The 15,588-nt window shown below is 42.2% G+C and overlaps 1 protein-coding gene across 1 annotated transcript in view; it reads left to right on the forward strand.

The window, feature by feature from the left end:
• TBPL1 (TATA-box binding protein like 1) overlaps positions 1-15,588 on the forward strand; it is a 74,485-nt gene that overhangs the window by 12,614 nt on the left and 46,283 nt on the right. Inside the window, 2 exon segments of the mRNA XM_029596605.1 lie at positions 14,030-14,069; positions 14,072-14,111. Coding sequence (XP_029452465.1) covers positions 14,030-14,069; positions 14,072-14,111 — 80 coding nt within the window.

A 15,588-nucleotide genomic window follows, 5' to 3' on the forward strand; every position in this document is an offset into this window, starting at 1 on the left:
ACCGAGCAGGTGATTGTTGGTTCAGTCTTAGTACAAGGATGTCTCTGCCAGCTTGAAAATGCAACATGCAAATCAGGTACAGGAAGTTGCATTTAATTGTATTGCCCCAGTAGTAGGTAGCATATCATAAATCTTAATAAAATGTAGATCTAATGCCAAGAAACATACTTTATAGTAAAATGGCCAGTGAATTTCTCATAAAGGTTCTGGAACATCAAGACCTTGAAGCAAAAAACTGACCCCTGCTGTGCAGCAGGAAACTTAACATCCTGCCTATCGAGTCTACTCATTTTTCAGTAGGTAATAGAAATTGTACTTTGAAGAATTTGCTTTATTTTATAAAAACACAGTTCTGCTGTCTCTCTAAGAACAAAAAAAAAAAGAAGACTAGGGCATTTTAAAACCTAGAGCCAGGAGACTGGCAGACAAATACTCCTTCAGATTCTCAGAACTTTTATTGACAGTAGGGAATTTCACCAGTTTAGATCCGATATCCTTTGTGTATGTAAACAAGAACAGCTAGCAAGGGGATCTGGTTGAAGGTTGAGTGAAGTGCACTGCCTTCCATGAAAAGAATCCTTGAGTCGCACTTGGAAATTAGGTTTACAGTCTCATTTAATCCCTCCTCAAAGTAAGGAAAATCAAAAGACATATATGAAAGCAGCATAGCTGCAACTTCCAAGGAGCTAAAAGCATAATCCTGACTTGCAGATTCTCAGTAGACATCTCCTCACCTTGGGGGTAATTTTCAGAATTGTCTGTGCTGGGATAGAGACTGCAAAGACCTTTTACCCTGTGGTCTTTGTGCTAATTTTCAAAGTGAACGTATACACATATTTTGGCTTTGCAAATTGCCATGAGTACACTGTACACATGGTTACTTGCCCCTGCTTTTTCTGTGGGTGGATTTTTGCTGGAAAAATAGTAGCAAAGGTTTGAAAGTGTACGCTTTGTCCCCCTGAGATAAACACCTCCCCTGGGAACACCTTACGTGCATTGTGGAGGGCAATTTTCAGATCGACAGTTAACGTAGGTAGACACTTTTTGCCTGCATAAATTGTTTGAGAATTGTCTTTCCCACAGTGAAGGTCTTTTAAAATCTGTTAGATGAAAAGAAAATGATTGCATAATTGAAATACACATGAAAGCAGGTAAAGACAAGAATTTGAATCGCATTTCCTTTCTCCTAAGGTGCAGAAATGGGCAAACTGTGGCACATCGGCCACATCTGGCCCTGGCCTACGATCAGTGCCTGATGCTCTGGCATGGCTTTCTGAGCTCTGCCGGACTGAAATGATGGCATTGGTGTTAGTTTGGGAGACGTGCTGTGAATTCAGCAAGCTCCACACAGAGAGCAGCAATATGGTTTTGCTGCCGGCAGCCATGTATGAGAGCCACTCTTTCCCAGTGCACACCATTAGATGCTGATCTGGCCCTTCCTTAGCCAGGAAGGCTAAGGGAAATGAAGATGTTTGTGCATTTTGGAGCATACTCCTAGTGTTGTCTTTTTAGTGACTAACCCCTGCACTTTCACCCAGGGCTGCTTGTCAGGGCTGGCACCACGAACAGGTTCCAAACTCTTGGGCTGATTTTTCCTGCCTGCTAATCTTTGTGTTGCCTGGTGCTGCTATACATTGATAGGTGGGGAGGTGCCTGCACCGTATATATACAGTGCCAAAGCAGATGGCAGGTTCTGCCATTATTGTAAATGTCAAAAGAGACCCCCAAGTACACATCAATAAACTCGCTACTCACCTCCCTACAACTTGCCCTCAACTCTTCAAAAACTGAGCTCCTCCTCATCCACAACCACCAGACCTTCAAGCTCTCTCCCACCAATGACCCTACGGCCATCTCCTTCATCTCTCAGCCCCCTGTGCGAAACCTTGGCGTCCTAATCGGCCCACAGCTGAACCTAAAAAAAACACATTAGCTCCGTCCTAAAAGGAGGCTTCTACAAGCTTAATAATATAAAAAAGCTCAAGCCCCTTCTCCACACACGTGATCTCAAAACTGTCATCCAAGCCACCCTAACTTCTAAGGCCTGTACCTAGGCCTCCCCTACTCCACCATCAAACCTCTACAGACACTACAAAATGCAACAGAAAGGATAATCAGCAACGCACGCAGAACTGACCACATAACCCCCATCCTCAAAGAACTACACTGGCTCCCTATCTCATCCCGCATCCTTTTCAAAACACTCACTATCATACACAAATCTAGCCACAAAAATAACTCCTCCTGGCTCAGCGAACCCTTCCGACTCACACAATCTGCCCGCCCCACCAGAGCATCCACACTACAAGTCCCACCCCTCAAAAAGGCCCGTCTCACACCAACAAGGGACCGTGCTCTCTCAATTGCCGGTCCGACTCACTGGAATGCTTTACCTTCCAACCTCCGCCTGGAGCCTTGCCCATTCAAATGCAGGGAAATGCTAAAGACCTGGCTCTTCCACCAGGCATTTCCAGATTAATTTCACCAATCCCTCCCCCCCCCCCCCCCCCCCCCCTCGCCTTCCCCTCTTTTCCATCAATTTACGCCTAGCAATACGCACCCTGTAAATTTCTGTAAATATGTTCCCTGTCTTTTAATCTCACCATCTTAGTTCCATTTCTTCAGGCTCCCCGTTAGAGTCTCTAACCTTTGTTTTTCGGTTGTTCCCCCCACCCCGTTCTTTGTAATTTCCACCTACTGTTAAGATGTAAACCGATATGATGTGTATTTTAATGTCTGTATATAAAAGCTGTTAAATAATAAAAGAAAGTTTGAAAACAATAGTTCACAGGCATGAGGCTCAGATCGAGTAGAATAATATTAGAAAATATTTCATCTTCATCGTTTATTACATGCTCTTCCAGCAAAAAAGGATTCAAATAAATAAGAGATCCCTAAGTGCACATATCAGTCAAAACAAAAAAAACCCCACCTAAGATGTAATTAAAACGCACACATAATATTTGGATCGGAGGAAAAACTTCAGATGCCAAATCTAAGAACATAAGAAATTGCCATGCTGGGTCAGACCAAGGGTCCATCAAGCCCAGCATCCTGTTTCCAACAGAGGCCAAACCAGGCCACAAGAACCTGGCAATTACCCAAACACTAAGAAGATCCCATGCTACTGATGCAATTAATAGCAGAGACTATTCCCTAAGTAAACTAGGGTAGTTGATGCTTCCAAAATGGTTTACAGTGCACCATCATGAGTCAAAAAACTTCTGGTTTTCTTTTTTTTTTCTTTTGCGTGACAAATGTGTTCTTTAAATCAACTATAATACCTCAATTTGTGTAAAGTGTAATGGCACTATGTAGCAGTGCACAAAAAACTTAAATAGGTTTTCTTATTTATTTATTTATTGGTTTTTATATACCGCCGCTCATCAAAGATATCACGTCGGTGTACATAGAACGATAAATACGCAATTGCGTTGTACATATAACAGTATAATAACAGGTGAATTCTAAAATACATTAAAACAGTAAAATACAGTAACAAAACAATTTAACAAAACAACTTATTTAGTTAAGACTAGATAATAAATAGCTTAAAGATTAACTATGATAGCATAAATTATCATAGTATCAAGGCAAACACTGGAGGAATGAGAGGGGGGGGAACAAAAGTAAAAGGAGGAGGAAAGAAGTGAGTCAGAGAGGAAAGGGTAATATACATATATACAGAGGGCAAATCAATGGTTATAAGAAGGAAACAAAAGTACTAGGAATGGACCGAAGAGGGCAGAGATGAGTCTAAGGTAGAGGGTACTATTTTAGGGACAAGATGGCAAGAATGACAAATTAAGAAAGGACGTAATGAGAGATAAGAAAAATCATGTGCGTTAGGAACATAAGAACATGTGAGCTAAGAAGGGGCACGTGCGAATCATGTGTAAGCCTTAGTAAAAAGCCATGTCTTAAGCTTTTGCTTGAAATTCTTAGGGGACGGTTCAAGGCGTAAATCAGTAGGCATAGCATTCCATAGTGTAGGGCCAGCTATGGAGATGGCACGAGCTTTGGTGGATGCGTATTTAAATAGTTTAGGTGAGGGAGTTTGTAGTGTAGCAATATAGGGATTTCTAATTGGCCTATTAGAATTATTGAATTGAAAGGTGTTAGAGGGCCAGTTCATTTCTGGGTTGTGGAGGGATTTGTGAATGAGAGATAATATCTTGTATTGTATGCGATGGTGGACAGGGAGCCAGTGTAATTCCTTAAGTATGGGAGTAATGTGGTCCCTTGTGGGTGTGTTAGTGAGAATGCGAGCAGCCGTATTTTGCAAGATTTGTAGTGGGTGTATAGAATTTTTAGGCAAGCCTATAGTAACGCATTACCAATAGTCAAATTTTTGAAAAGAGACCAAGATTTGTAACACGGTACGAAAAAATCAGAGAAAGCTGAAGTAGAGGTTTAAAGTTTTTGAGTTGTATGGATCTAAAGAAACACTCCCTTAAGGGTGGCATAATAAATTTTTGAGAGACATTTTGAATCATCTAATAGTACTCCTAGGTCCTCGGACTTTGTTGAGAAACATGTGTGTGTTGGTGGAATAATATCATGTTGAGGGTGTAGCATGTTCAAGGTGTAGGAGGTGAAATAACCATAAGTTCTGTTTTAGTGGAGTTAATGGCAAGCTGAATAGAATTTAAAAGGTTGTTAATTGAAGTGAGAGTGGATTGCCAAATTTCAAGGGTTTTTGGAATGGAATCAGTAATGGGAATAAGAATTTGTACATCATCAGCGTACAAGAAGTGTGGTAACTTAAGGTTTGAGAGGAGTTGGCAGAGGGGTTAGGAGGTAGACATTAAATAGTGTGGATGAAAGTGAGGAGCCTTGGGGGACTCCCTGCGCAATAGGAATTTCTTTGGATTTATGGTTGCCAATTTTAACTCTGTAATGTCTGTCGCTGAGATAGGAACTAAACCATTTGTGAGCATGGTCAGTTATACCTATATCAGAGAGGCGCTCAAGGAGGATCTGATGATTTACAGTATCAAAGGCAGCAGAAATATCCAATAAAATTAGGAGATGAGATAGTCCTTTATCTAAGCTTTTCATTAGGTAATCATGTCCTGGTTTATTTCTCCATTTGGTTCCTCAGACGTTGTCAATGTTTTGCCTATATAGGCTGCATTAGGGATACTTCATTCTATGCAATGCTCACTTCAACTGCAAACAATAAAAAATAATCTTAATAAATGAATATTCCTCTTCTAAAAGGAACATAAAAACCTTAACCACTCTTTGTTCCTGTTTGTTTGTCGGTTTGTGGGACATTCCAGTCGGCGCACTCACCCCAGGACCTGCTGACACCTCACTACTCTTTTTGGTGGCAAGAATGCCACAGTCATGATACCCCAGTCGCACAACGAACAGATTCCTCAGCAACAGGTTGCCTACATTCCCTGTAGTGTGAGTTGCATCTTCCTGCATTCCAGCCCAGCCTGCCTCGTCTCTCCAGCCTAGTCTTATCCAGCCCTGGCCTTCATTCCTGACCTGCTATGTAAGTCCTTCTCCTTGCTCCTCCCTTCTACCCTCAGTCTGTCTTCTGGATTTGACCTTAGCCTGGACATTGACCATTCTTGCCTGTCACAGACCCTAGCCTGGAATTTGACCCTCCTTGCCTGCAGCCTGCTTCTGACCCTACACTGACTCCAGACCTACACTCTCAGTGCTCTCTAAGACACTCTCTCCTAAGACCTGCTGGTCTCCCGGAACCAGAGCGCTCAACCCAAGGGAAAAGGGGTGGGTGCAGATTAAGCTCTAGACTTATCTCTTCCCTGGATAGTCCTGCTAGCTACTGGCAAGGACCCACAGGGACTCTTCCTGGCATAGTTGCGCCAGCTGTTGGTAAGGACCAACGGGGCCCTCCCCATAGGTTGAGTCAACCTTTCTACAGCAACAAGGGTCCACAAAAGTTATCAATATTCTTCTTAAGATCGCCCAGATGTGACTCAAACAAATCCACTGCTCCATCAGTCAGTGGTAGTAGTGTCAGCATTAAAATGAGCTAAAAAGACTAGCTGTCCTAGTTCCCTGTCAGTAGATGGAGACTGAGCAAGCTGACGTCACAGTATATATAACCCTACAGTGACCCCAGCCTGTCAGTATTCTCCATCTCCAGCAGATGGTGGATGTGCATCTCTCTATGGGGATTGCTTCAAACTTTTTGGAAGGAAAAATTTGAAATTCTGAATTCAGCATAAGAAAGACGCCCGCTCTCCAGTGATACCTAAAGGTCCCTCCCCGGTTGAGAATTCCTGAGGTGATTTCCGTGGTCCCTCAGAGGTGTGCCTTGGTTCGGTAGCTGGGTTTCCTGGCGTGGACTTAGCTGCTACTTCAGCTGAAAGCAGAGGGTGCAGGAGGCTGAGCGCTGTGTTGATGCAGATGCTGCAGCCGGAGACTGTCTCTGTACTCACCTTTTCCTAGAAGAGTGGCAGAAGATTACCAAGAATTAGAATTTAATCGCTTAAAAAGGCCTAAGCGATTTCCATAAAACATAATTCAATGATGAAATCTACCATACTGAAGACCCATTGGTAGTGGGTCTTCAGTATAGTGGAGTCTGTCACCGTTTGCACTTTTCCCCTCTCTCAGCATTGCACCAATGTTTGGCCTTCATTTTGAATCCATCTCACTTGACCCAATTTCCTCTCAAGGTGGAGTTGCTTCTTAGTGAGCAGGCGATAGAACCTATCTCTCCCAAAGAATTTGGCAAGGGGTTCTATTCCCACTATTTCTTATCACCAAGAAGTCATGGAGCTTGAGACCCATCCTGGATTTATGAAGACTGATCAAGAGCCAGTTATGAGAGAAGGTAAAAATGAACTCCCTTCATGCCATCCTGTCTTTCATTCAAGTGGGAGACTGGATGTGCACCTTGGATCTGAAAGATGCGTATGCTCATATACCCATCCATTATGCTCGGAAATACCTCAGTTTTACATAATACTTGCCATACTGGATCAGATCAAGGGTCCTCCAAGCCCGATATCCTGTTTGGAACAGTGGCCAATCGAGGGCACAAGTACCTGGCAGGATCCCAAAGGGTAGATAGATTCCAAGCTGCTTATCCCAAGAATAAGTAGTGGATGTTTGCAACTCCACCTTAATAATGGTTTATGGACTTTTCCTCCAGGAACTTGACCAAACCATTTTTAAATGCAGCTACATTAGTATTTACCACATCCTCTGGCAATACATTCAGAGCTTAATTATGCATTGAGTAATAAAATATTTTCTCTTATTAGTTTTAAATGTATTACATAGTAACTTTTGTGTGTTCCCTAGTCTTTGTACTTTATGAAAGAGTAATTAACTGATTAATGTTAACTAGTTCCATTCTACTCATTTTATAAACCTCTATCATATATCCCCACAGCCATCTCTTCTCTAAGCTGAAGAGTCCTAACCTCTTTAGCCTTTCCTCATAGGGGAATCATTCCATCCCCTTTATCATTTTGGTTGCCATTCTCTGTACCTTTTCTAATTCTACTATATCTTTTTTGAGATGTGACCAGAACTGCACATAATATTTTATTTATTTATTTATTTATTAACTTTTATTTACCGACATTCGTGAAGCACATCATGCCGGTTTACAATGAACTCAGGCGGAAAATTACAATAAAACAAGGGAGCAATAAAACAAGGGAGGAGAGAGGGGAAGGAGGATAAGAAGGGGAAGAGGGGAAGGAGAGAGGGGAAGGAGGATAAGGAGGGGGGGGGGGAGGGAGGGGATAAGGAGGGGATGGGAAAGGCAGAAAGTATAGATGAAGTAAAAAAACAAAAAGATGAAGTAAAAACAAAAAAATGAAACTATGTACAGTTGACAATATGTACAGTTACCATCAACTTATGTAGAGCTAAGGAGGTATTGAGAAACCGGCAGTATTATCCGGGTGACGGTATTCACTTAAATATAGCTTATTTTAGGGTAAACTAGGAGGATTTAGGGGCGGCAGGGAGGCACTGGGATCACTGGTTATACCATTGAGTGATACAGAGGCATTATGATATTCTCTTTTATTCTCCATTCCTTTCCTAATAATCCCTCGCATTCTGTTTGCTTTCTTGACTGCTGCTGCACACTGAGCAGTGGATTCCTCTCATTACCATTACAGTGCTCTCCTCTTTGGGGTTTCGGCAAAACCAAGGGTCTTCACAAAATGCCTAGTGGTAGCAGCAATGCAGTTTCAGTGCCAGAGAGTTTGTGTCTTTGCATACATGGTTGAATAGCTGGTGATGAGGCCTTCCCAAGGAGGGGTTGTTAAGACTCCCCGCAGAAGACTATTCAGCTTGTTCAGTTGCTAGGGATCATAATCAACTTTGCCAAGTTGCAGCGCGCACACAGTCTTCTTCCAAACCCAAGGGAATTGAGCAAAACAAGATTGTCTTAGATCAGCCTCCTGGAGATACAAGCAATCAGACATGCACTGAAAGATCTTTGTCTCATCTCCTTCAGGAAAAGAGTTCTGATCCACACTCCTTTTCTTGTTGCTTCAGTGTGACCCAGATGAGTGAACCCATACTTTGTCAGGTTTTCACAGCCCTCTTATTCTCTGGTATCCAATCTAACTTTGCTAACTCAAGAGGAGGGTCATCTGTGTCATCCAAACCTTCTCTCTCTCAACTTGACAGCATGAATGTTGAGCGCTTGATAGTTTCATCACTATCACTGTCCAAGGAAGTTGAGAATATTGTGATTTTTCTAGGAAGCCTTCCATCAAAATAGCTTACAGTTTTAAATGGAAAAATAAAAGGATTTGCTTCAGAACTTATTTTCCTCTCCTTATCGGCCTCAGTATGTCATCAGTCAAGGTACATCTGAGTGCCATTGTAGCTTACTATGTTCAAGTGGATGGCAAACCGATCTCTATACATCTCTGGTTTCAAAGTTCAACCATTAGTTGAACAAAATTTAAAAACCTTCAAAAAAGAACTAAAAACTTGGATGTTCACCAAAGCCTACCAAAACACCCTATGACTCTTTGATACATCTTCCCTCCCTATCGACCCATATAAACATGCAGACCAAAAACACGTAATTTAACCTGTACAATTTACAACCAAGATATGTTTATAACTAATAAGATAAATATGTTAACAATCGTATGAATTTTTGAACACTGTTAAACATCGATGCTTTGTAAACCATTGTGATGGCGAAACCGAACGATGGTATATAAAAACTCGATAAAATAAATAAATAGTTGACTTCCTTAAGGTTTCTCATCTGGAAATGATGTTCCTAGTCACCATCACATTGGCTGGAAGTTGATGAGATTCAGGCATTGATTCATTACTCTCCATACATACAGTTTTTCCGCAATAGTGATGCTTCACACTCTCCCAAAGTATCTGCCAAAAGTATTTTAGGCCTTTCATCTGCATCAAATCATTGTTTTGTCCGTGTTCTTTCTAAGAATTAATGTACATACAGAGGAAAAGACCTTCCATTCACTGGACTGTAAAAGGGCCTCGGCATATTATATAAAGAGAACTCTATCACATCATCAGGCTTCTCAACTTTTTGTCTCTTACTATCCTAACAGACTGGCAATAGCTCTTGCCAAGTGCATGTTGTCCAACTGGCTAGCAGACTTATCGCACATTGCTGTGCTTTGGCTAGTCTTCTGATACCAGATTCTGTCAAAGCTAATCAAGTAAGAGCCTTGGCTACCTCAGTGGCTCACCTAAAAGCCGTGCCCATCAATTCAGTTTACACCTTCACATCCCATTACTGTTTAGATAATCTAACAAGGAGTGATAGTAGCTTTGGGCCATCAGTTTTGTGCATCCTGTTCTCCCAGTAGTCCACTGTCTATGGGGGAGGAGTTCTGGGTTGCTTTTTCAGTAAGTGCTCTTCTTTGCTACCCTCAGTTTAGGACTCCCCACGTATCATAGCTAATTCAGGTCTGCTTGGCCATGGAGAAGACAAGTGTGCTTACTGTAAATGGAGGTTTTCTGTAGAGAGGAGAATGAATTACCCTTGCTTAATATCCACCTGCCTATCTGGAGAGTCAACTACCTAGCTAAAGCTAAACTCTGCAATCAACTGAGGGTCTCACAAGGTAGCGCACGCATGCTCAGTGGAGCAAAAGCTGTGTGAGCTAGGAAAGAAGGGTCTGCTCTGTGCTATCGGATGACACCAGCTCATCATGGCTAATTCATCCTGCTGTCTACAGAGATTCCTGTTTATGGTAAGCAAATGTGCTTTATCCAACTAAAAATCAGGTCCAGCACTTGTGTGTGTAAGTTTTAAGGAAAGACACACAAATAATGTTTCCTCGCGTAACTGCTTAAAATTAGGAGCGCACACATGCGTGTGCTTGTGCGGATGATTTAAAATTACATCATATGTGTGCTCGTGCTCACCGACGGGCTTATTTGGCTCGTTTTGAAGTTACCATCCTTGCAAGTTAGTGGATCAGCCCACACTTTCTTGAAAAAGCTGCTTATAGTTTGGTGAGTTCCATGGAGCCACATGCTCCCAGAGGTTAGCATAAGAACATCAGAAACTGCCATGCTGGGTCAGACCAAGGGTCCATCAAGCCCAGCATCCTGTTTCCAACAGAGGCCAAACCAGGCCACAAGAACCTGGCAATTACCCAAACACTAAGATCATCCCATGCTACTGATGCAATTAATAGCAGTGGCTATTCCCTAAGTAAACTTGATTAATAGTAGTTAATGGACTTCTCCTCCAAGAACTTATCCAATCCTTTTTTGAACCCAGCTCCGCTAACTGCACTAACCACATCCTCTGGCAGCAAATTCCAGAGCTTAATTGTGCTTCAGCTTTCCCACTACTTAGCACCACTGTTTCCATCATTAAAGATGATGACAAAAATAGATTGTGCAGGTGTTTGGCAGGATAGGGCATAATTTTGGTTCTGTTTTACCCAAATGTATTCCATGGAATTGTTCTCTGTTTCAGAGGAGAGGGAGCTTTAGATTTATGCTGCCCTTCAGGTTTGGGCCTCTCTTGTCCCCCTCTCCCCCCCCCCCCCCCCCCAACCACACACACCATTTTCTTTTTAAGGTAATTTTCAAAGGCATTTCCACAAGTGAATCGGTGCTTTATCCGCAGAAATGGCCGGTTATAAAATAGCCTGTCCGATTGATGTAGGTACACTTATGCACATATGGCCTGCATGCTTTTGAGTTTGTCCACAATGAGCAGAGGTGTTCATTTCCACACACATTTTTACATTTTCAAGAATGTGCATGTAAATTCTCCTGGAAAAAAACCTGTATAAATTATCAGTTGTAAATGTTTGCCAATAGTCTTGGCGGGCTAATTTTACATGTGCACATGGCCTTTGAAAATCGATGTAATTTGGTCCAGGTATTTGACTTAAAATGTATGCGGTCTGTTAGAAAATTGCCTTAATATACTAATGGGTAGATTTTACAAAGGCCCTGCACACCCATAAATGTGCCCATCTCGCAACGCGTAAAGAAACGCGCTATTTTATAAAGTATACGCGTAGGTTATAAAATACTCTTCACACGCATGTGTCTGCAGCTTTCCACGCATATCTTACACTCAGGGGGGAGGGGGAAGAGTGCCTCTTTATAAGGCTCAGCTTGACACTCAATATATGGACCATTGTAAGGGGGCACTTTGATTCGGGGATGAGTTTTCGGGAGGTGGTTGTTACAGAAACATTGAGGTATTCATTGTAAAATTGAGCTCAGTAAAGAATTTTAGACCTTATAAGCGATGAGAATTCTAACGAGAGGAGTTAATTTGTACACTGCAGTCTCTGCTAGCTGCATTGTACAAACCAACTCCTTTTCCACACTTATAAGGTCTAAAATTCTTTCCTGATGTCCATTTTACAATGGATATCTCTGAATGTCTGTAACAATACCCTCAACTCACCTCTAATCAAAGTATCAAAGCGGCTCCTTACACTGCTCCACATATTGTGTCAAGGGAAGCCTTATAAAGAGAGTGTCTCTCGCTCTCCTACGCCTACTGAGGAGCTGTAGCAAAGTTACGTGCGTAACAATCGCGCTCGCCCGGCCTCTCTACAATGCCCCTTTTTTCAGGGCGCGCATACATTAAAATTCACGTACCTCCCGTGTGGCCCGTTTACGTGCGTTTTATGGCCGTTTTTGTGCACGCATGGGTTTTAAAATCTACCTCTAATTTTTTAAAGATTACTTGTAATGATTTAATGCAAAGCTAAAATAGAGAGCATTCTGGAAGTAGTGCTTTATTCAAGGGGTAAGTGCTTTTAATACATTTTTTGCATCATTGTTAAACACTTTATGGTTAAAAAATGTACCAAAAGTGTATATTTAACCATTGTTTCACAATACTGAGCTACAAAACTTTGTACATGCAGGATAAAGTCTTCTAAGAGTAAGCATGTTGTTAAGCTATAGACTAAGAGGTAGAATAATGATTTAAACACTAGTTCTATAAATGTTTCACTTTGAATTTAGATGTGCTACCCATTCTAGCAGCTTACCTGAGGTATTTTATGAATGTCCACAGACTTCTAAAACTATTCCTTAGGGGCGTATACACATTAGATTATTGTACCTTCCCTGCTAAATGTTTACTATTTCTCCTATATCCTATATTCTCGCTAGATGTTTACTATATCTCCTATAACATTATTGTACTTTCCTTACTAAATGTTTGTAGACCGTTAAGGTCCCGACTGATATGACGGTATAGAAAACAAAATAAACCATGTGTTGTGGAAGATGGAAATCTAGGATTTTTAAAGCCTGGGAGTTCAGAGCTGTTGGGCCTCCCTACTTGCCTGCCTTCTTTCTTTGATATCACCTGCTTTCCAGATGCAGCACATGAGGTGGTGATCCCTGGGTCGGAAGTAGATTGTCCGATGAGACATTCCCTGTTAAAAGCCATACCAAACATTACCATGTTTAAAAGCTGGACCTTCCTTCTCCTCTTCACTTTTCTGGCAGTCAGAGCAGCAGCAGCATAAGGACAGGGTAAACCCTTGCTCCCATTCTCTGTCACCTCTTCTCCTCGTCCTCTACTTCCTGTCTCATGGGGGAAGAACAGCTGAAGGAACAAGGAGCACAGGATCACTATGTCCGTATCTTCCTGGCTTGCCCCGGTTCTTCCCATAGTACGACCAAAGACTGAAAATAACCTGGGGGGACTATAGGGGAGCATAGAGAGGGCCTTAAGGAGACTGGGGAGAGACCTAAAGGAAAGGCAGGGAGAGATGGAAAGAAAGCTCGGGGGGATTAAGAAGATCCTAATGAAGAAGAGATGGAGGGGAAAGAAATATGTGAGCGTGGAGATGGGGAAGAATATGGTTAGAGAGTGAAGGGGATAGAGAGGAATCTAGGGGCAAGGGAAGAGGAACGATGACCTAGGAAAGGAAAAAGAAGAAGATAGAAGAAACTTGGGAAGTGAGGGAGGGTGGAGAGAACCAGGAAGAGGGGAAGGAAGGAAGAAGAGAAGACAGTGGGGGAATAAGTAGGAGGCTAATAATGCACCAACCATCTGAACACCTCCCTCCCCCCCCCCCCCCCCACACACACACACTTTCAAAATATTGCCTGTCCTTACCCGTCCTTCAGTTAAATTGCTTTTTTTTTTTTTTCCCCCTCCATGTAAGGTCAGACTGAAAAAGGGATATTTTGTGTGTCTTGTTTTTGCTTAAGCAGAACATGAACAATTTCTTGAAAAGCAGGCCAGTCCTGCCCAAAGCTGTACACCTGCCCACCCAAGATGTAAGGCAGAGGCAGTAAAGTCGCACCACAGAAAGGAATAGCCTAGTATTTTCAGCCATCCTAGCTAAAGAAAAACCCCACACTAATACGTCTTACAAGCTAATGGATATTTAAAGACTGAGGTGTTCCAGACTACGGAGTCTCTTCCTCTGTGTTCTTACTGATTGTTAGACAGATAAAGGGCATGAAGTCCAAAAATGGTTTATTTCTAGAAGAGGAGTTTCATTAGCTTTTCCAGCTAATATTTTTATGTCCTGCACTGATTTAATTGTAAAAACCTGTTCTCATTTTGCAGAAAGTGCTAATGAAGCTTAGGAAACCCAGAATTACAGCTACAATTGGTCCTCAGGAAAAAATAATTGTACAGGAGCCACAAGGTAAGACTGATTCCAAAAACAATTATGGTTTCTGGTCTTGAAGTAGATTTCTAAAATTGCTAGTCATGTTTTTGAGGGGTTTTTTTGTTTTGTTTTACTTTGATAGCAGTTTGCATGGATCAATGAAGATTTATTAAGGGTGTTTAGGAATGAAGTTCTCTTTTCATAGGTTAGTCAAAAGCCAAGTTTTCATATAGATTTTGTCTATATTAAATGGGAAAACAATTATAAACAACACAACTTTATTTTAAAATCTCCAATGTAATTTTATTAGTGTTCCTAATCTGGGACTGTGAGAGGGGAGAAGTGCAGTTGGTGCGTCTGTCGGTCAACCTTGGGTAAGTTATATAGTTAGGATAGACAGTGTCAAGTGGTAGTTTTGGTCGCTATCCTTTTTAGCAGTTTGGTTCTCATGCTGTTTGGGTGGAGAAGCATGAGGTCCTGGGGATGGCAGTGCCATTACAGAGGCAGGATTTCATACAACCATTTTTCCCTTACCATCCCTAGATTTTAGGTCAGTGTGGTTGAGGGAGCCCCAGGAGTCGGTGTACATTTGATGTGAGTAATAGGCTTATTGTGTCAGTACAGCAATTTCTGGGGATAGAATGAAGTACATATTTGGCTTAACTATCTGAGGCTAGAACAGACAACAGAAGATTGGATTTTCATCCCTTGCCAGCTGTAAATAAACCAGGTTTGTCTCCCAGCTTGAATGTGAAGAGCCCAAGCTTCTCTCCTCACCCAGAGACCAGATGCCCTGTAAATTCAGACGTTTAAGTGCCCTGCTGCATCGCAGGGCTAATTTGCATGCTGATTTTAAAGCCCTAAGCATAAGACTCAAGGGAGCACCAGTTGCCCACACTCCAGAGGATTGCTGGAGAAAGGGCATTTATAGGATGCTGATTCCTTACAACATAACTCTACTCAGGTTCCAAAAATAAATCTCTCTTCTAGCTGTGGATATCTGAAGATTATTATTGGAGTGGAGATGGGGTAAGAACAAGGGGGGACGCTATTGCCCTTCTCTCTAGCGGGCCGATACAGTAAAAGTCGCGGGAGAGCGGACTCTCCTGTGCGCGTGATTCACTAAATTAATTTATTTAAATTAGGGCCCGCAGCAAAAAGAGACGCTAGGGACTCTAGCATGTCTCTAGTGCCTCTTTTTTGACAGGAGCGGCGGCTGTCAGCGGGTTTGACAGCAGACGCTCAATTTTGCCGGCATCGGTTCTCAAACCCGCTGACAGCCGCGGGTTCAGAAACCGGACGCCGGCAAAATTGAGCGTCCGGTTTTCAAGCCGCGGGCCCATTTTAAATTTATTTTTTTTTTAAATTTTTAACTTTTTTTTAACTTTGGGGGCCTCCGACTTAATATCGCTATGATATTAAGTCGGAGGGTGCTCAGAAAAGCAGTTTTTACTGCTTTTCTGTGCACTTCCCCAGCGCCGGCAGAAATTAACGCCTACCTTTGGGTAGGCGC

This window comes from Rhinatrema bivittatum, chromosome 3 (assembly GCF_901001135.1).
Source record: "Rhinatrema bivittatum chromosome 3, aRhiBiv1.1, whole genome shotgun sequence".
In the NCBI taxonomy this organism is placed as follows: domain Eukaryota; kingdom Metazoa; phylum Chordata; class Amphibia; order Gymnophiona; family Rhinatrematidae; genus Rhinatrema; species Rhinatrema bivittatum.